The 21,108-nt window shown below is 45.2% G+C and overlaps 1 protein-coding gene across 5 annotated transcripts in view; it reads left to right on the top strand.

The window, feature by feature from the left end:
- The window catches only part of RHBDD3 (rhomboid domain containing 3), a 144,377-nt gene extending 125,275 nt beyond the window's left edge, over window positions 1-19,102 (top strand). For all 5 annotated transcript variants that reach the window (XM_086951004.1, XM_086951003.1, XM_086951006.1 and 2 more), the window contains 2 exons: window positions 7,067-7,408; window positions 17,503-19,102. In XM_086951004.1, the coding sequence (XP_086807130.1) occupies window positions 7,067-7,408; window positions 17,503-17,719 (559 nt within the window). In that variant the 3' untranslated portion in view covers window positions 17,720-19,102. The remainder of the gene's footprint in view (window positions 1-7,066; window positions 7,409-17,502) is intronic.
- The last annotated feature ends 2,006 nt before the right edge of the window (window positions 19,103-21,108 follow it).

The following is a 21,108-nucleotide window of genomic DNA, read 5'->3' as shown; positions in this document are numbered from 1 at the left end:
CCTGACTGCTGGCATTGTACCAGATTTACTTTAAAAAAGTCTGGAGTGATGTCACAGCTAAAGAAAACATTATTGACTCCTGCTTCTCTTAATAATGTGCTGGCTATCATATGGCTTCCATGGTTGTCAAGGGTTTTAGAAACACTGTGCATCCAACTACAATTTGTCCTTGAGGGACCTGAGATATGGGACTCTTATCATGAGGCAATTTGCCTTGACATGGCACTGAAACTTCCCTCGTGATGATAAGGATGAGCTACTATTGGCTGCGGATTTGCAAAACCTTTACCTGCTACTTCAGAAGTCAGCTCACTCTGCTTTGCTATTAAATTTTGACATTAGAAAATTACCTGCTGTCTGTCATTGTCCCCATAAAGTTCTTTCAATCCGCTATAACAAGCATTTGCAATGCAATAGGTCTCACATTTATGCGAGTTTGAGCTATTGGCATTGTAAATGGCAATGACTTTTATTTATGTTTTAAGAACCAAAAAATAAATAAAAGGCATTGTCATTTACAATGTCAATAGCTCAAACTCACATACATGCAAGACCTATTGCATTGCAAAGGCTTGTTAGATTAGTGAGTAGAAACGCTCCCTTTCGGCCGGCGTGGTAAAGTAATTAAATAAACAAGCGCGGCCGCTAAAGTGAAAGCGGATGCAGCAGGGAGGTCTAGTCTATTCTAATAAGAGGATGCCCCCCTGAAATGATGGTTATTTTTAGGTTAATTAAATAAACAAGCACAGCTGCTAAAGTGAAAGTTGAATGCGCTTCAAATAAGAAAAAATAGTGCTTACCGACTTATTAAGGAGACTGTGTAACGCCACAAGTAAAAGATACTGTCCTCATGGGAGGTAACAAATGGCAACAGGGCGGTAACAAGGAGGGACTAACAAGCCTCATTATCAATCGGAAGCCAGCATTTAGCAAGGACAATGACACCAGGCAATGAAAAATATGGGAGGAGAGTAGGCAAGGCTTCCAGAGCATACTCGACTATTGCATGCCTCGCAGAGCGAGCTGCGCATGCGCTCTACCGCTAGGCACGACCTAAAAATCTTGGATTTGTTTGAGTTGCAGATGCGTCTCATTTCCCACAGCGACGTGAGGGGTCAAGGATTGTTGGTATAAAATAAATGAACTTCACAAACTGATTTGCTTTCTTCTCACTGCCTCCCAGAAGCTGGTGCTGAGTGCTCCATCAATGCGAAATTTGATCACAATAATGTCTTATGTAGAGGCCTTCTAAACTCTGAATTGGCGCATCAAAGTGGGTTTAAAATGCAGTCATTAGTCTCATTTTTGGATTTCAGAAAAGATATTGAATCTTGCGCCTGAGGAAGATTGTCCATTGGCCAACTATAAAATCCAGTGTCGATTTTAAAATGTTTTCTCTGCTACTTTCGTGGGCTGTCAACCAGATATCTTGCATGAAAAAGCATCTGCCGTTGACTTTGCTTTTTGCTTCTATCAGGGAAGTTTGCTCTAACAATTGTGCCTCTGTCTAATCACATAATTTGATTTAGCGTAATCAGTGCTGAGTCCCAAGCTCTATAACTGCTTCTCATTTCAGCTTTGCAAGGATCACTCCTCGTTGTCCCCTGGAAAGACCAGAAAAATTGGCTGATCTGTTGAAATTATATGAAATATCTTAAGCCTCTTAATCGTCCTGCACCTATAAACAGTTTGTACGAGGGGTGCATGTTACAAATGGAGAAAAAATAATAATAAATGAAGCATATCATTTGTGTGATGGTGCACAAAGGATGAATGAAATTCATTAGGCTATAAGTGTAAGAAGTAAGCCAGTATATAAGTAAGGACTATGAGAAAGTGGCTCTATATGTACTGGTCCAAAGTAAGGTACCGTGTGTATAGAGTCCACAATCCCCAGAGGTATAACACAGGTTAAAGTCAGGTCTGACCTTACTCTCTAAAGTGGTAGCTTGGTCGAGCAGTAAAGCAGTACCAGAGGACAGTGTAAAGCATTTGTTGTACGCAGTCAGCAAAAGGTTTCACACACTCAAGAACTGAACTCTAGGCCAATTCTTTTTATATCCAAAGATATAGTTTGTTTTATTTTTAGAACCAACAGGTATCAAAATCTACTTTTCTCGATATGAGTAATCTCATGTAATTACTTTGCAAAGAGGCTATAAACTTTGTAAACACAATAGGTACAATGGTTGCAGTGGGCAACACAATTCTAAACACAATGTAACATTGAGCTCAATGGGTTTTTCTACAAAAATGCAGCTGATTACTTTATCGATTACTTTTGTAACTCCAAGACTGTATCCTAGATTCAGGCCTGGGGTCTAAGCTGAAAACAGTTTAGTAAAAACGTTTTAGTTATTACAATGATTTTTAAAGGATAAAAAGGTATTTTAAAAGTTCACACTTAGAAACTTTTCGTTGAAAATCCAACAATGTTATCCAATGGGAGAAAATTCAGGTTACAGGTAAAGTACGTTCTCGTTACTTTTGTAATCCAGTACTGAGCTCCTAGGTCCAGCACTGAGATCTCTACTTAAGACAGGTAAGTAATTACGTTTCAGTAGTAGGTACGATTTTTAAGGATTATTTCAAGTTTTCCAAAGTAGACAGAAGAAATTTCATAGAAAAGCAGACAATGGATTCCTATGTAGAAAATTCAGGTTGCTAGTAAACACGGCTATGATTACTTTTGCGGTTCAGTACTTGGCTAAAAGGTACAGTACTGGCTTCTCTCCTGATCACAGGTGAGTACTTCGGAATTCGTTATTCGGCTGATTTTAGATGAATATTGTAAAGTTTCAAAACTTCACATTTAAAAGATTTTTCGAGTCAAACCAGTCAATGTTATCCTATGGCAGGAAAGTGAGTCATCGGTTTTCAGGTGAGTACTCGACTGATGAAGTTAAGGTTCTGGGCATAAACTCAGGGGTCCCCCAGGTTCAGGTAGGTACAGTTGGTACACCCTCAGCGGCACAGCGGTGGCCGGGTGCAGAGGTAGTTAGGCCCAATGTTATCCAATGAGGGGCAGGGGGCCTTCGGTTGATGGCTGCTGGCTAGCAGGCCACGCGGCTGTGGGAGCTGGGCTTCTGGTCACTTGCTCTGGGCAAATGGGGAAGTAGGATAGGGTACAGGTTGCACTGCCAGGGGCACTCGGGCGGCTGGGTGCAGGGTGCTTTTGAGCCATCGGGCGCTCAATGTTATTCCACGACGATCTTGAAAAGGAAAAAAAGGCTGCAGACTCGGGGACAGAGGATCCTCTGGAGCAACCAACACTTTGAGGGTTAAGTTGGGATCTTGGAGGATAGGTAGGCACCCAGGAGTTGGGCACAGGGGGCTGTGGGGCGCCGGGTGCAGGGGTGTCTTTTGAGGTCAGGAAATCTTACCCCCTGCTGGTCGCAGTCGGAGGGGTCCTTTGTCCAGAAGCTGCAGGCGTCGTCGGGGTCATCGAGGAGGGTTCTTGGGCACTAGATTCCAATTCAGAATCGCCGGGGGGACGTCCTCAGGGTCTTGATTCACTCCAGCACAGGCCAGACTTGGCGTGTGCAGGGTTCGCGGTTCCGGGCTGATGCCAGGGCTTGTTACTTGCTTTGAGCAGTACCACTGCTCGTGGGAGACCCAGGTAGTCGGAGTCACAAGGCAGTCAGGTCCTCCAGCGTTTTTGAGGTTGCTGACCACTGGAGATGCCGGGGTTTAACAGGAGCAGGTTCGAGGGTTGACAGGCCGATAGATATGGAGCCAAATCAGTTGGTGTCTTCCTCTTTTTAGCAGCTGCACGAAAGGTCTTCATGTTCCTTGATCTTCTTTCTTGTTTTGTTATCTGGATCTGTAGAAAAAGGTTCAGGGTTCCCCTAAATACTGAATTTAGGGGCGTTACAGGTAGGGAAAGGGCAGGGACCAATGGGTCCCTGTCCTGGGGTGGGTACACCCCCTAGCCTGCTCGTCTCCTGTGGAAGGGGGGCAGGAGCCTAGCTGTGATTGGGCAGGACTCCCCATCTTCAAGATGGCTGGGGCCCGGGTTCATGCTTCACCTCGCCTCTCCCACCTGAGGGGTGGGGTTGGCACAGGCTGGCACACCCCCCTTTCTGACATAGGATTTCCTGCAAGTCTTCTCGCCAGAGTGGGGGTCAGAACTGGTGGGGGCCAGTTGCTCAGTACAGCAAGTGGTCTGGAGGATCTCACAGAGGCGGAATGCCTTTGAAGCTTCCCCTGCCCATCTTGGGGGAGGAGGCTTGGCACCTTGTCCCAGGATGTGCATTGTTGCAGGGCCAGGAGAGCTCTCCACCCAGGGGTCCAGCAACATGTCTGCTGTGTGGCAGCCTAGGCAGCCTCTCAGACAAGACGTGGATTGTAGTTTTAGGTTTCAGGGGGCATCTCTAAGATGCCCTCTGTAGTGCATTTTACATTAAATCCCACACTGGCATCAGTGTGGGTTTAATGTGCTGAGAAGTTTGATATCAAACTTGTCATCCTTCAGTGTAGCCATTATTGTGCTGTGGAGTTCGTAATGACAACCTCCCAGCACCATATACTCTTAATGGCATCACTGCACTTACAGTGTTTAGGATTGGCCCTGGATACTGTAGGGACACAGGGCTCATGCACCTGTGCCCACGCCACTGGCATAGGGCACCCAGCTAGAGGGGTGGCTGATGTATGCCAGGGCAGTAGGTTTGTGGGCATGGCACACAGGGATGTGTGCCTTGTCGACTCTTTGTTTAGTTCTGCACCAGGACACTCAGCCTGCAAAGGCAGTGTGTGTGCGTCAGGGTACAGGGCCCCTAAGGGTGGCACAATAAGTGCTGCAGCCCTTAGGGGTCTTCTCTGGTCACAATGCCCTGGGTACCTAGGGTACCATTTACTAGGGGCTGACATGTGGCCAGAGATGCCAATTGGGTTTAGGCTTTAGTACAGTTTTTAGGGAAGGAACACAGGCCTTGGGTACCTGATTGGCAGGGAACCAGGGCACACCAAGGATAAGTGCATCGGGTATCAGGCAAAAAGTAATTTCTGAATAAATGTGTTATCAAAGGAAACGTTTGAAACATAAAAATAATTTGTAATCTACTAACAGGATCCATTTGAGCTCTGAGATGTAGTGGAGTTATCCGCTGCCCGTTTCACTTAGAAGCCCAAGAATTCAATTGCTGTACAAACCTATAAGCTTTACAGAGAGGGCTTGTGACCCTTTTTAAAGGAATTCTAGTTTAAAACATTTTTTAATGCGCTGTTTTGATTGTTACTTTATTTGTCCCAAAAGCCTCAGCTTTAGATTGAATGCTGTTAAAGTACATGAGGAGGGCTTACTACGTATAAAGCTTGTTAAGTGTTATAGTGCACACGCGCTGTCGTTTCTTATACGTTGTGCTGATTTTTGTGGAAAAGTCAGGCAATTTTACGGCTACACAGAGAAAAACTAGATACAGCTCCCAGAACCCCTTGCAGTTCTTCTTTGCTATAGTTGGTAGGCTGACACTGTAGAGGTCTCAATTGATTTACATTTTAATCAGGTCTTCATACCAGCTGCCAGGTACAGTACGATACCTCCCGTCGCACCATATCCAAATCAGCCCATTGGAGGAGTTCCAGTATTTCTTCTGTTGGTTCACTGTTTCCTCTTCTCTTCCGTCTCTTGGCTTTACATTAACAGGGCTGCCAGTTATTGAGTTCGTTGTGTTCCATTTTATTTGTTTTGGTTAATAATTTAGTGTTTGCAGCTTTCCCTTTTAACACATAATATATTTTTCTGAGTAAGGTGGGGGAGACTGCAACCGGTGGGGCGCGGAGGCCTGCAATGTGACTAGGAAAGAGACAAAATTGGGAGAACAAAAACAGATGGGGTGAGAAAAGTTTAGGACAGTGAGTTAAATATGTAGGGAAGAGCAGGTTAGTATGTAATGTAAAGGACAACAAATGCCATGACCAGGCTCACAGCACTTCGTAAAGAACCAAACCAAACACTGAAGAGGAAATTGAGTGCCAACCTAGTAGAATTAGCATCTCTTATGAGCTTGCCTTAATTTAATGTGAGAAGGAATGAGCAAGAAGTATGCAAAGGAACTTGAGAGGCGAAACGAAGACGTTAATTCAAGAAAGAGGTATTTGGATTAAAGTATAACAGGTTCAGGAGGGTTGATAGATGGAGAAAAGATATTGCCAAGTCATAAGATCAAAGAGGAAGAAATCCAAAGGCAGGAGAAGAAGGAAGAAACGCAAGGGCCAAGTTTGCGAGGAACACAAGGAAGAACAGTGAGAATGTATAGGGCAGAATTGGGGAGGAGTGGGCTAGAAATGGACAGAGCAGAGGGAAAGATGGAGGAGATTCAAGGAAAGAAGTTAAGAAGAAAATGGGTTGGAATGGTGTAGGAGGGAATTGAACAGAAAGTAGGCAATGTTATATACAAAGGAGGGGAAGAGATAGAGAGGTAAAGTAGAGAGAGGGAGAGGAGATGCAAAATTGGTAGGAGCAGAGGGAAGATGTGTGGGGGAAACAGCGAGAGAGAAATGCAAATGGATGTTACAGTAGAGAGCGGAGATCGAGTAAGAGAGGAAGATGGAGAGGAAAATGTTGAAATGCAAAGGGAAAAGGGAGGAGATGTAGGAGCGGGATGGTAGGAAGAAGGCGGAATGAAATGGAACAGGCTAGGGCACATACAAGGACAAATAATAAAATAGGGATGCAACAAGAGAAACATTTTTTGAGAGAGATGGTGAAGGAAGGGTGCAGAAAAGGTAAGAAAATTAATAGAAAATGCATAGAAAGGACATGTAGAGGATGGAAACAAAATGAAGGGAGGAGGATGCAAAAGGTATAGGAGAAAGATGGATGTGCAACGAAACACAAAGAGCAAGAAAGTAAGGAGGCAGAACAGAAGGAAGGAAATGGAAAGGAATGAGGGAGATTGAAATACATAAGATGAACATGTTTGTAGAGGATGAGAAGGGAGCGGTAAGAGATAACAAGGTGCATGGGGAGGCTTAACTTCTGTCTCTTGCAATTATTTTGTTTCTGCTCTAGTTTTTTTCCTCCTTACTGTACTTAATTTGTCTCTCTTCCTTCACCCTTCAGGTTGTCTGGGCCTCAGATATCACACTGCTCATCTCAGGGTCTGCCGTCCCAATTCTTGCAAGGCAGCAGCGGGGTGCAGGATCCTCCTAGCAGTGGGCCTGGTGCAGCTGGCAGCTGGATGCAGCAGCCTCTGTTCCATGTTGGGGATCACTCACATACTTCTGTGCACCCATTCCCTCCATGGCTTCCTCCTGTCTGGCATGGAGATGTTCCTTTGACTGTGCTGGAAAACTCGCTAATGGAAGAGGAGATGCTGCAGGCTGGAATTGAGGCTTCTCTGCAGCAGAGTGGATTAGAAGACCCTGAACTGAAGCTGCCCAAGTCCTCGGTCTCTGCACTTCGGTAAGTTCATCTGCTTCTGTGGGACGATGAAAGCTGAGAACGGAAAGGAGCCTCAAAAGGGTATGAGGAAAGAGGAGATTCCAAGCAATCCATTCTCTTAGGCTTTGAGGGCCCCACAATACCAAATCACAGAATCTTCATCTAACTTCTTACAACATTATCAATTGAAAGTTAACACTTGGCAGCATTCTCACTTCTTTCTATTCTCAGACACATTCATATGCAAGAGAAATGCATGTGATTTTGCTATTGTATGTGGATGCGTTGACAAAAGTTCTACAGATTAAGGTGCAAAGAATCACATGCCTCTCATCCACATTAAATGTTTCAGACAGTAGCATGGCACTCACACGAGTTGACGTTCACCTGTTGCGTTTGGAAAACGCGACAAGTTACATCGGGAAAAAAATATTTTTGTTGGAAGCAGGCGTCCTGACATATAGTTTACCATTTTGCTATGTTGAAATACCCAGATTGTGTAATTAGATTGTGTGCCTTAACAACGCGGTCTTTATTACGCCCGCGTCTATACCATTACCTTTACCACGCATGCCTTTACAACAAATTTTGTTGTAAAGGCATATGCGTGATAAACATTACACCACAACCCCCACCCTAAGCCCTTAAACATGGCCCCCAGCCATGCAAATGACCCCGCCCCATCTCTAAAAACTATCTTGACCTCAGCCCCCCACTGTGAGTCCTAAAACTAACCTCCAGCCCTAAAAACTGCCCTCCCTGACCCCCCAGACCTAAAGACTACCCCGTTCCCCCAGCCATTAAAACTACCCTGGCCCTTTGCTCTAAAAACAACCACGGCCCCAGCCCTAAAAGCACATCAGCCCCCCGCCCTGAGCTTTAAATCCAACCCCCAGCCCTTTCCCGATCCTTTCTGTCCTTCCAGTCTCCCTGCCCATCCACTCTGAATTTAGAGCACTGACTGCCTTTACCGCAAATATGTGTGGTAAAGGCAAGCGTGGTAACGGAATGTGTTGTTCCGCCCCTGTTGTAAATGCCGTTTCCAAAATACCCATCCCTGGAGAGCCAACACCTATCTTCAGTACAAGTAGCTGGGACTAAAGCAAACCAGATTGGAGTTCAGTGCATCACACATCTCAGTACTTCCATGCCAGCTAATTATTATTATGAATCTATGGGCCAGATGCATCAAAGGGTTTTCCCCATTCTGTGTCTGTCTTAAAATGTGTAATCATGCATATGGCCCTATATTTTATTAAATTGTATTTGATTGTATTGCTAGGGCAAAATTAGAACTATAATAGTGAAAGCTGTGATCAGTGGCCATTTTTACATCTAACATTGCTGATGACTGAGACTCTGGGTTGTGGTCTAGATGATGTTGAGATGAGCAGATTCTAAGTAGCTGCCTCCAGAGGGTTATGTGTGTAGACAGGATTGCCTAGAAGGGTCCACCACAGTCAGCGTAGCAAACCTGACCTCCATCTCTCACATGGGGGAAAGGGGAGCGGCACAGGAAAATTTTCAATGGTGTCTCCAAATCTACTTTGGCTGGGTCCCCTTTCAGCCAACCAAGCATTCCTGAGGTGCTCCCACAATGGCAGAGAACCCGAAATCTGTGCTGAGGGGAAAGGTCTGTGTAGCCCCTGAGTGTTCCATGGCTCGCTCAACCAATATCAAGACAGCCTATGTCTTTCAGCAGGCACTTGTTGTGATCTCAAATACAGAGGTCAATAGGGCACCGTCCATTTGTCTCCATTGGTAGACTATATGCTATGCAATGACGCTGTCCAAGTAGGAAAGTTGAAGAGGCTGCAGCCGGTAAACGCCACAATAAGTCCTTAGTCTAGTTCCTACCATTGTACAATTCAAAAGAAATTCAGCTTTCCTCCGAATGAATGGGACTTGGTGCCCCACAATGCAGGACGCTAGCCCGAGGCAATGAGAACACCAGTGGTTGTTGGTGTAGCTTAACACGATAGGCGGGTAGTTTAATTTGTTTTCCGCAGCAGTCCACCTAGGGTCACAAGGCCAGATTTCTTGAATGAATCTAATGAGCAATTTTTCTTTCTCCTAGAAGACGCAGAGGATCCTCCATTTCTACCCATATGGGTAGGTGATTGTGGGACATGGTTTTATTGGCCATATAGTGCTTAAAAACGTATTGGGAATGATTGTTGGACAGGCATGTGTTCTCTGTGAAAGCTTAACTAAATCTAATGCTAACAGTTTAGGTTCTGATAGTGTGACCTGCACACCGGAGCAGACAATTTATGTGAGTCCACGGTCCACAACACCCTGGTTAGGCCTTGGATTAAACACAAGTGCTACTGAGTATTTATTAGACCTTTATACTTCACTCATCAGAAAAATTAATTATCACAACAAGGGATAAACCTGTCGTAGACCAATCACAAGGCAAACAATTGTAGAACTAGCAAGTTAAGTAAACTAGTTTGTCCATGTAGTTTTGCCATCTGGTTCATGGGCAGCAGAGTTTAAGAACCTACTACAGCCAATTTGTAGCGTGGGGATATTTTTCAAGATGAGTAATAGCGCAAAGATAAAATCTCCACAGAGAAATATCCAGCAGTAAAAATATAAAATTTAAGTGACTTTGCTGGTAGGTTCTTCTTTTTATTTATTTAGTGAAGGGTTCAATAGAGTAAAGACATGTCCCCACGTGAGCCTACACTGTTCTCCATATCCATCTTGAATGACTGCTGCAGGTCATCAAGGAATGGAGGGCTGAGTACTTGATAGTCATCTTCTCTTTTTCCCAAATGTGTCTGTATTCTGAGTAAGGGGTCTGGGATAGTGCCCCATGGATAATTCTTCCTCGTCCTTCTTAAAGACATGGGCGAGAAGCGCAATAACCACATTTCCCAGCTTCTCTTTAATGTTGGAGAGTGCCTTTGCAGACTCTTCCTGGTTCTTTACCCAATGTATGCATAAAAAAGGGTCCATGAAAGTACCCAGAGTCTTTAATTATATAGTTGTTCTACAGATGTTTTTTACATTTGCTATCAGATTTAAATGGGCCATTGACAGTCCCCTCATTTGTTGGGATTCAACATATGTTCTAAATTATGATGTAGAAACTTCCCAGTGTAGGCCTTTGGTGCTCACTTTCTGGTATACGCGTGTTTGAGCTAATACAATGATAAAACAGAGACCTGCTAGGGCAGAGCTTTCCACACTGTGTGTCTCGACACAGTACTGTGTCGCCTGCAAATGGTGGGTGTGTCGCGGGATGACTCCGGTAGTTCACTTATTTTTAGGGACAGAGCCTCACTTCCTTCCTGTAAATACGCAGTTTGTACACAAGACATACGTGGAGAAAGGAGGAGACCGTTAGGCGAGCGTGTGTGCGCCGCGGGCAGCAGATGCGCAGTTCGGTCTCCATGAGGCTGCACTGGTGAGGTGATGGGACCATGTTGCGGACTGGTCCAACTCTGCCCCCTCTGAGCGGTATTAAACTTCTGCTGCTGGGGGCTGCAAGGCCGAGCTGCAGCCCCGCTGGAGCCAGAGAAGCAGTGAGGCCGGTGCCTGGATCAGGATGAGTCTGTCTGTAGTGACCATTACCGGCAGCCGCCTGCAAAGACTGGAGGAGGCTGCACATGTGGGGATACGGTGTGAGCGGAAGGCCGACCGAGGCACAAACGCATCCATATCTAAGGTAAGGCCAACCCAAACATTTCCCGGAGGCCCTGCAGTGATGGATTTTCCAACTAAGAAGTCGCTTAGATTGACTTGTAGTGTAGGCCCTTGCTGGTATTGTGTGGGGGCCCTGCATGCTGGAAGGAACTGCATGGTTGCTGCTGCAGGGGTTTGCACTGGCATGGTCTTTGCAGGTGCAAGTCATAGGAATGTTACTGAATCGACAAGGCAACCATCAGAGACACTTGGGGTGAGTGCATAGGGTAGGACAGCCCACGAGGGCACAGCGGCGCCGCAACAATGCAGGGGAGGCCTTCTTTGTAAGAAAATGGCTCTGTATATACTGTACCAAAGTAAGGTACAGTGTGTACTGAGTCCATAGTCCCCAGAGGTTTGGCAGAGGCTAAAGTTAGATATAACCTTACTCTCTAAAGTGGTAGCTTGGTCGAGCAGTAAGACAGTATCAGAGGACAGTGTAAAGCATTTTGTTGTACACTCAGTCAGCAAACGGTCTCACACACACAAGAACTGAACTTTAGGCCAATTGTTTTGTATCAAAATATATAGTTGTTTTATTTTAGAACCACAAGGTATCAAAATATACTTTCTCAGAATGAGTTACTTTAGTTAAATACTTTTCAAATAGGCAATAGACTTTTTGATTATAATAGTTACAGATGTAGCAATAGGCAACACAATTTCAAACACAATGCAACATTGAGCTCAATGGGAATGTCTAGATAAATGTAATTAGTTACTTTATGGATTACTTTTCTAACCACAGGACTGGATCCTAGATTCAGTCCTGGAACATCTCCTGTAAACAGTTAAGTAAAAGCGTTTTGATTACAATAGTGATTTTTAAGGAATATTATTGTATTTTAAAAGTTGGCACTTGAAAACTTTTTGCCATGAAATCACCAATGTTATCCTACGGGAGGAAATTCACTTAGCAGGTAAGGAATGCTCCCTTTACTTTTTCTTACTCAGTGTTGGATCCTGGATCCAGCACTGGTGTATCTCCTGTAAACAATTGAAAGAATGTGTTTAAGTCATACAGGCGATTTTTAAGGAATATTTGTAGTTTTTGAAAATCAACACTTAGAAACTTTTCTGGTGAAAAGCTGACAATGGGTTCCTATGGAAGGAAATTCAAGTTATGGTAAGTACGGGTAAAATTACCTTTCAGGGTCAGTGCTGGGCTAACAGATGCAGCACTGGGTTCTCTCCTGATAATAGGTGAGTAAATCCGAATTCGTTGTTCGGCTGATTTCAGATTAATATTTTAAAGTTTCAAAACTCTACACTTAGAAGAATTTCCAAGTGAAATCAGTCAATGTTACCCTTTGGAAGAAAAGTTAGTTATCGGCTTTTGGGTAAGTACTCAACTGGCAGAGTTAAGGTTCTGGGCATAGACTCAGGGTTCTCCCAGGGTCAGGTAGGTACTGTTGGTACACCCTCAGCGGCACAGGGGCAGCTGGGTGCAGAGAGAGTTAGGTCCATTGATAGCCTATGGGCGGCAGGGGGCCTTCGGTTGGTGGCTGCTGGCTAGCAGGCCACGCGGTGGTGGGAGCTTGGCTCCTGGTCACATGCTCAGGGCAAATGGGGAAGTCGGTTAGGACCAAGGTTGCACTGCCAGGGACACTCGGGCGGCTGGGTGCAGGGTGCTTTTGAGCCATCGGGCGCTCAATGTTATTCAATGGAGAACTTGGAAGATGAACAAAGGCTGCAGGCTCGGGATGGAGATTCTTTAGGAGCGACCAACACTTCGAGGGGTAAGTTGGGATCTTGGAGGATAGATAGACACCCCGGAGTTGGGCACTGGAGGCCATGGGGCGCCAGGTGCAGGGGTGTCTTTTGACGTTGGGAAATCTTACCCTCTGCTGGTGGTGGTTGGGGGGGAACCTGGTTGTGAGGCTGCAGGCATCGTCTGGGTCATCGAGGAGGGTCCTTGGGCACTGGATTTCAGGTCACAATCGCCGGGGGGACTTCCTCAGGGTCTTTGTCCACTCAGGCACAGGCCGGGCTCGGCGGGTGCAGAGTGTGCTGGATTCGCGGTTCCTGGCTGGCACCAGGTCTGTTGCTGGTTTGAGCAGAACCACTGCTCATGGGAGTCCCAGCAAGGCAGGCAGGTCCTCCGGGGTTTTCAAGGTTGTTGTCCGCAGGAGATGCTGGGATTTAGCAGGAGCAGGTTTAAGGATCAACAGGCCAGTAGGGCTGGGGCCAAGTCAGTTGTTGTCGTCGTTTTGTTAGCGCTGCACGGCAGGTCGTCCTTCTTCTTGTTTCGAAATCGGGATCTGAGGAAGGAAGGTTCGGGGTGCCCCTAAATACTAAATTCAGGGGCGTTACAGGCAGGGTAAGGGCAGGGACCAATAGGTCCCTGTCCTGGGGTGTGTTCACCCCCTATCCTGCTCCTCTCCTGTGGGAGGGGGGCAGGAGCCTGTCTCTGATTGGGCAGGGCTCCCCATCCTCAAGATGGCCGGAGCCCGGTGTCGTGCTTCACCTCGTCCCCCCCACCTGAGTGGTGGGGTTGGCCGAGGCTGGCACACCCCCTTTCCTCACTTAGGGTTTCCCGCCTGTCTTCCCGCCAGAGTGGGCGTCAGAACCGGTGGGGGCCAGTTGCTCAGTACAGCAAGTGGTCTCGAGAAGCTCACAAAGGCGGCATGCCTTTGAAGCTTCCCCTGGGGGAGGAGACCTAGCACCTCGCCCCAAGATGTGCATTGTTGCAGGCCCAGGAGAGCGGAGGGCTCTCTACCCAGGGGACCAGCAACATGTCTGATGTGTGGCAGCCTAGGCAGCCTCTCAGACCAGACGTGGATTGTAGGTTAGGTTTCAGGGGCATCTCTAATATGCCCTCTGTAGTGCATTTTACATTAAATCCCACACTGGCATCAGTGTGGGTTTAATGAGCTGAGAAGTTTGATATTAAACTTCCCAGTCTTCAGTGTAGCCCTCATGGTGCTGTGGAGTTCGTAATGACAACCTCCCAGCACCATATACTCTTAATGGCATCACTGCACTTACAGTGCCCAGGAATGGCCCTGGGTACTGTAGGGGCACAGGTCTCATGCACCTGTGCCCTCACCACTGGCATAGTGCATCCAGCTAGAGGGGTGACTGATGTATGCCAGGGCAGTGTGTTTGTGGGCATGGCACACAGGGATGTGTGCCATTTCGACTCTTTGTTTAGCTGTGCACCAGGACACTCAGCCTACAAAGGCAGTGTGTGAGTGTCAGGGTACAGAGCCCCTAAGGGTGGAACAATAAGTGCTGCAGCCCTTAGGTGTCTTCTCTGGTCACAATGTCCTGGGTACCTAGGGTACCATTTACCAGAGGCTGACATGTGGCCAGAGATGCCAATTGGGTTTAGGTTCAACACAGTTTTAGGGAAGGAACACAGGCCCTGGGCACCTGATTGTCAGGAGCCCAGGGCACACTCAGTCAAAGCACATCAACAATTCAGCAAAAAGTGGGGGCATGCCATGCAAGAAAGATGGCACTTTCTCACATTCTTCACCAGTCACTCGCGGGCGCCCCATGGTGAAACATCCAAAGTAATACAGAAAAGTAAGCAGAAAGGGGGTTAGGGTACGGAAGAGGTGGGTTTGGTGAGGATATGTTGTGGGATATTGAACAGAGCAGGGATGGGTGATCAGGGGTTAATCATGGTGAACCTCTCACAAGAAGGGAAAAGGCGATAGGAAAAAAGGTAGGCGTACATACCAAAGTGGAATGGGCAGGAGGGGAAGAGGAGAATGAAAAGGGTGAGCCATATAGGGGTAGGGCCAGTACTGTTTAGTTATGAGAAATTTGAACAGTGAAGATTTTTTAATTAGTATTATAGCCATGTGATTCACGTGAGCTGCAATTCGAAATAAGTACTTATAAATAATCACATAACATCCTTTTATGAAGCTCACAAAACTGCGGTTTACGCCTTGGGCCTACGCTTGCCTTTTAGACATAGGTTGTTCCATAGAAGTCGATGTTCATGCTTTATTTTTTCATATATTTTATTTTTACTTGTGAAGTTTGCTATTATCGTTATAAAAGGAGGCAGAAGTTGATGCACAATTTGAGTTTCTGATACAGATATGTGGTACCTCTGGCTATTTTATTGTTTGGTAATCAATTTTCACGGCCAGGCAGGTTGCGTTTTGCCACTTCAATTCTGCATGATGTCTGCCACATCCGCCGTCTCTCTTGATCTTAACGTGGAAAAAACCCAATCCAAGATTTGTTATTTTTAAGAGGAGGTCTTTCTTCAAATTCATAGTAGTCTTGCCCCGGCTATATCTCTTCTTCCAATGCAGACATTCAGAAAATGACACTATTATAACTTGTTTTCCGTTTCAGACATTTACTGTTAGGATTTGGGAAGTTGATACACAAACCTTTGTGATCTTTTTGACCCAGACTCATCACTTGCTCCATATTTTTTTGGGGTCAGTTTTATATAGCGCAAACGAGACCCGAAGGTATCAAAGCGCTTTACATGAGCACCAGTTACGTTACAGACTGACACATTCATTTTTGTTAGGCACGGGGAGATTAAATGATTTGCTCAGAATCATAGATTCATATATTTAAAAAAATAAATAAATCAATGAAAGGTGTTCTTGAGTTATGTTATGTCCCCATACATTTTGATATTTACAATTTCTATGAGATATGTATTTGTCCTTATTTCTTATATGCAGTTAATTTTACCTCAAAGCGCTAAATGGAAAAACATATGACCCGTCTTATTTTCTGTTGGCTTTTGGCGCGCTTCGGAGAGCGGTCCCATCTGAGTTCAATGCGCAGAGACCAGCTTATAAGTTGCATGATTGTTTTACCTCTCACAGTTTCCCCTTCCTGAACTGATTTTTGTATAACTCATATTCAGCAAGGCAGCAGGCAGACTTTGTGCATGGTTGGAAGGGTTGGCAGTGCGTGCACTCGCCCTGTTTGTTCCCTAAATCACTGGGGCATGTGTCAATGTGTGCATGATTATATTCTTGCTTGAGGCACAAAATTAGCCTTACACCCAGTTTTGCCAGTCACTGTCTTTGTTGGAACAGATTCACAATTGCTTTATTAACCTTGCTGCTTTCTCAATTTTGCTTGAAAATGCACCATTTGCCCATTTGTTTCCCAAAATGTTCTCCAGGGGAGAACCCCACCGAACCTCCCTTAGGTGATTCGGGCTCGCTCGCTACTCTTGCTCGGCAGCAGGCGGACTTTGTGCATGGTTGAAGGGGTTGGCAGTGCGTGAACCCGCCCTTTTTGTGCCTTAAATCACTGGGGCTTGTGTCAATGTGTGCATGATTATATTCTTGTTTCAGGCACAAACCTAACCTTACACCCAGTTTTGCCAGTCACTGTCTTTGTTAGAACAGATTCACAATTCTTTAGTAACCTTCCTGCTTTCTCAAATTTTCTTGAAACTGCACCATTTGCCCACTTTTTTTTCAAAATTTTCTTCCGGGGGTGAACCCCCAGGACTCCCCATAGGTCGTTCTGGCTTGCTCACTACGCTTGTTTGATACACTGCCTTACCGTGTCCCAAATATGATGCATCTCCAAAAAGTCTGTAACCAACATGAAAAGTTTTGGAAGCTGTGTGCTAGGGTCTTTCAGACCTCTCTTTTTCTTAATGTTCCTATCTGTTCCATTCCTTTGAATGTATCGCTTTGCCTTCCCTAGATAGGGTTTTCCCCCTTGGGGTGAGAGACTGGTTTGTCAGAGTCTTTTCTTTTCTGGAATGAAATCAGGGTTTGTGATTGAGTGGTGGAATCAAAAGAAGAAAGGGCCTATAGTTGGTAGAGGAGAGAGAAAGACTCCTCATGTTGTGCTGCCACGTGTCGCCACTGGAATACTCCTTAGGGGTCAGCGCACAGGTCTCCTCTTACTGTAAGCGGTCCCCCCACTGAGGCCTTATGGAGATTGGGACTGCATGAAGCTGGGTGGAAATTTTAGAAGAGGCGTTTTTGTTTTTACTGGGGGTTTTGCATGCTTAGTTGCAGCTGCTGTCGATCTCAGAGGAGCAAGAAGGCTGTGACTCAGATGGAAGGACCCAGATTGTAGGGGGTGCTAGGTGTGTCTTTGACTAGGGGAAGGAGGTGCTCGGTCCTGAGAACCTTTCTCCAAAGAAAGGATGCCATGAAGCGACATAGGAGTTTGGCCCCACTACAGGGGTATTCATACTACAATGAGAAATAGTAAGTTGTTAGCACTATGATCTCTAATAATTATAAAGAAATTAGTATTGCGTTGATGAGAAGTAAAAAAAAACTATCACATAAAATGCTAGTTACATTTTCTTTTTTGCTGCTGTTGGTTGGTGTCTGGTAAAGATAAGTAATTTCCTTCAAATTTCCGAACAATTGAAAACTGGTTAATTTTTTTCATTGTTTTAATCCGATAAAACCACTGTTTTTCTCTTTTTCCCATACTCCCTCTTCCCACCCTAGATTGCAGCAGCTTGAGAAGATGGGCTTCTCCACCCAACAGGCTGTGGTGGCCTTGGCAGCGACAGGCAAGGTGGAGGGAGCAGTTTCACTGCTGGTTGGAGGTCAGGTGGGAGAGGAAGCTGTTGTGACAACAGATGCAACGTTGCACTTCTCTGGAGAGCACAGAGAATCGGAGAGAGCTTACAGGCTGCAGGACCCTTATCTGACTGGAGATTAAGGATGCGCACTACAGTTTGATAACATTGTGGTCAAGAAGACGAAAGAAGAGGGACCTCAAGACCATCTAGAATTGTGCTAGGAGAGGAGACCCCGCCAAGAGATTTAGCGAACTGATGGAGGTTGAGAACAGCTTAAGGAAAGGTATTAGAATTATCAGCAGCATTTGTAGAGTGGCTGCAATAATGGTGCTTTATTTCAGTGCTTCACTCAGGGTAACATACCACGGCTGGAGCCCTGGAGGTTTCCTTCAGCACACACTGCTTAATTCAGATAGGTGACACATGGGATAAAAGAAGGCACTAGCAGAGCCTCTGGACTATTACACAAGTAATGCTTGTGTGCTTTAAAAAAATGTTCATGCTGTTTGTGCATATAAATAATCAGTGTCTTTTAAAAACATTTCTTGTACCGACATGGAGATAGATGCCTCCTCAGCTGACTCCAATTGCTTAGACAAGAGTTGGAATTCCCAAGTCGCCGCATGCGAGTTCCTCAAAACCTCCTGTAGCACCAGGGAGGTGACTAAAGTGGGATTCACCGACAGCTCAGGGCACAAAGTGAGGCACCGATAGCACATTAATATTGCCCAGGATGCAGGTGAGTCTATAGACCACTCTGACCACCCATGGCAAAGGAGAGATTTTCATTCTTTAGGCTACCCTGGCCCAGGTGAATCGATAACCAACAGCACTGGCGAGGCTTCGATCTTCCCTCCTTTCTCTTTGGTAAAACAGTGTCTGCCAGGTCCACTCTCCCTGTACAAACATGGCCCAGATGTATTACTGAAGCCCCCTAACACTGCTCAAGGCAGAGGTAAGTTTCCAAGGCATCTTCTAAGCAAGCATATAGCACATTGGTACATGAGTCTCTCATGTTCTCTCTGACTACCCACAGTGCCAAGTGAGTCTTCCCAAGCCTCCTCTGAAGACCATAGTTCAGATGAACCACCTAGGACTCCTATGCCTGCAAAAGGCACTCTTGACACTCCCCCACTACCGCTGGCTGCTTGCAGTACAGGTGAATCTCCCATACTCCCTCTAATATTCGTGGCACAGGTGCGTCTCCATGCCTGCTATGACTGAACAGGGTAGAGCTGAGCCTCCCAGTTCAGGGTGGAGATGAGAGGTCAGGGGAAGGGCTTGGATATTTGCATAATGTATGGGCCAGGAGTAGCAGAGTCCTCATAAAGGGAGCTTCATCTTACACCTGCATCTTAGTCCGTTGCCTGCTCATGGGTACGCGTGCAAGTAGGAAGGAGAAGGCACCATCAAACAATGTAATCTTAGATAAAGAAGGTTTCATTGAACTTCTGACTAATCTGCGTCTCTATCTAGAACAAAATAGAGAGTAAGGAATTTCGTCCAAGGAAGCTGGACGGGGAATACTCCTGATCCCCTGATCAAGGATTTATAACAAACAGCTGGAGGAGTACCACCCGATGAGGGAAGTGAAGGCTCTTTTCCTGACAAGGACAGTGTTTCCTTGTCAGGAAAAGAGCCTTCACTTCCCTCATCGGGTGGTACTCCTCCAGCTGTTTGTTATATAATCTGCATCTCTCTCAAAGGCACCCTCAAGAAAGGAGTGTGGTGGCCCACATATTCTCGATGCATATTTCGGTGATCGGGGCATGTCTGGAGTGGGCATTCATGCATATATAAGAAAATTAAAACAGTTCAATAAAACCATTATAAATCAGCTAAAACTAGCTAATTAAGTAAGATTTCCAAGCTTTGTGCATTTGGAGTAGATTATGAGGACTAAAAAGATTGATATATTTCCTTTGGTTCATTTTCAACCCCTTCCTGACTTTTGGCCATAACAACGATTTTAACAAACCCTGTGTTGCAGTTTTATATCTTTGCCGAAAACTTAATATATAAGATGTTTGTTGATCAGTCAGTTTTATCACTTTGAATTCTAGTTTAATTTGGGCCAATGATGTAGAATAAGTGAGGGCGAAAAAACGCTTAAACAAGGTCCCTTGGATTGTGTCCAGCCAACTGATCACAGATGCTGGGAACACCTCGCAGTGGGAGGTTAATGACAGCATGAACTTTGCCTTGATGACATCAAAGGGTTTCAACTCAATTTGTTTGCCAGTATCAACAGATCAGACATTAAGGACGTTGCCTTGCTGGGCAAAGCTCCCTGTTTGGAACGAGACCTCCAGGTATTTGTAGGAGGAGGTCTTAACAATTGGTCCATTGTTCATTTGCCAACGACTTTTTGTGTGTTTTCGTTTACTAAAAATGAGGACATTTGATTTTTCATAATCTGCTGTCAGATGGTTATCATGTAGTTACTTTTTAAGGCATTTACGATTATGTTGACCACTTGTTTAATAAAAATTCGTTATATCTGCACGCAGAGGCATTGGATTTTTGAAACCTTCAATCTTAGATGCACAAGCTCCGTGGTTAGCTAAAGCTTTAGAGACAAAAAATGTGGGGATTTAATAAGATTGGGGTTAAAACACAAAACTGTTTGAGGCCTCTTTTAATGTTTATTTTCTTTTCAGGGCTGTGTTGTCGCTGGGCTTAACCTGTATCCAGGTACTCAAGTAGAATACCTGTTTGACCTTTAACAATATATGTTATATCACATATTAACCCAGCTTGTACCAAAGTCTGTTTCTATTTATATTGTCACAGGCGGTTCTCCAATCAGTGAACCAGGCATAAAGGTCACAGACATAACGGTTCTCGAGATGCTGATGTAACATGTTGGCTTAACATTGAAAGGTCATGATGTGATCGATGGCATTGATCCATGTGGCACTATTGTCCCTAAAGCCTGTTTGGTGCCATGATATAGAGCTGTTATCATCGGCCCATTTGGAAATATCTTTTAATAGTAGGGATCCATATCATTTTGCCTCTGTGTCTAGGGAGCGCTCATTCTCTACTTTGAAGGCTCATCCCTGGAGCCCTTTTTAGGTTTCACCTACAGCGCAAATGCGCCTCAGTGAAAGCTATTGTAATTTTTTTTTTATCTTAAAAACTGGCTTAGAGTCTGCCCATTACTTACCGATACCTACTATTGGTTGGCTACCACATCATTCTTGTTCCCTTGCTTTTCATTGGTCACACCTCTTTCTTATTGCTCACCTCCTCCTGCATTCTTTTCGGGGCTTCTGTCTCTGTCTGTTGTTGCTGCTGCCTCCCCCGCTGTTTGTTTCAGAACCTCCTGCTGTCTGTTTTGTTTCCCCACATGCTTCTCCTCTGTCCGTTGTTTCACTTGCATGAAATTATTTTTTAGAATATATTTGTAAGGCATACATTGTTGGCATTTCCGCTTTCTGTCTGTTGTCGCAGAATTTCAACGACGCTAATCCTACTGCAGGTTTTCAGCTTTCTATAACTCTAAGCCCATGCACTAACATGAATT

This window comes from Lissotriton vulgaris, unplaced genomic scaffold (genome assembly GCF_964263255.1).
Source record: "Lissotriton vulgaris unplaced genomic scaffold, aLisVul1.2 SCAFFOLD_852, whole genome shotgun sequence".
NCBI classification, from domain to species: domain Eukaryota; kingdom Metazoa; phylum Chordata; class Amphibia; order Caudata; family Salamandridae; genus Lissotriton; species Lissotriton vulgaris.
Note: the sequence above shows the minus strand (reverse complement) of the source record. Positions and strands in the feature narration are given on the sequence as shown.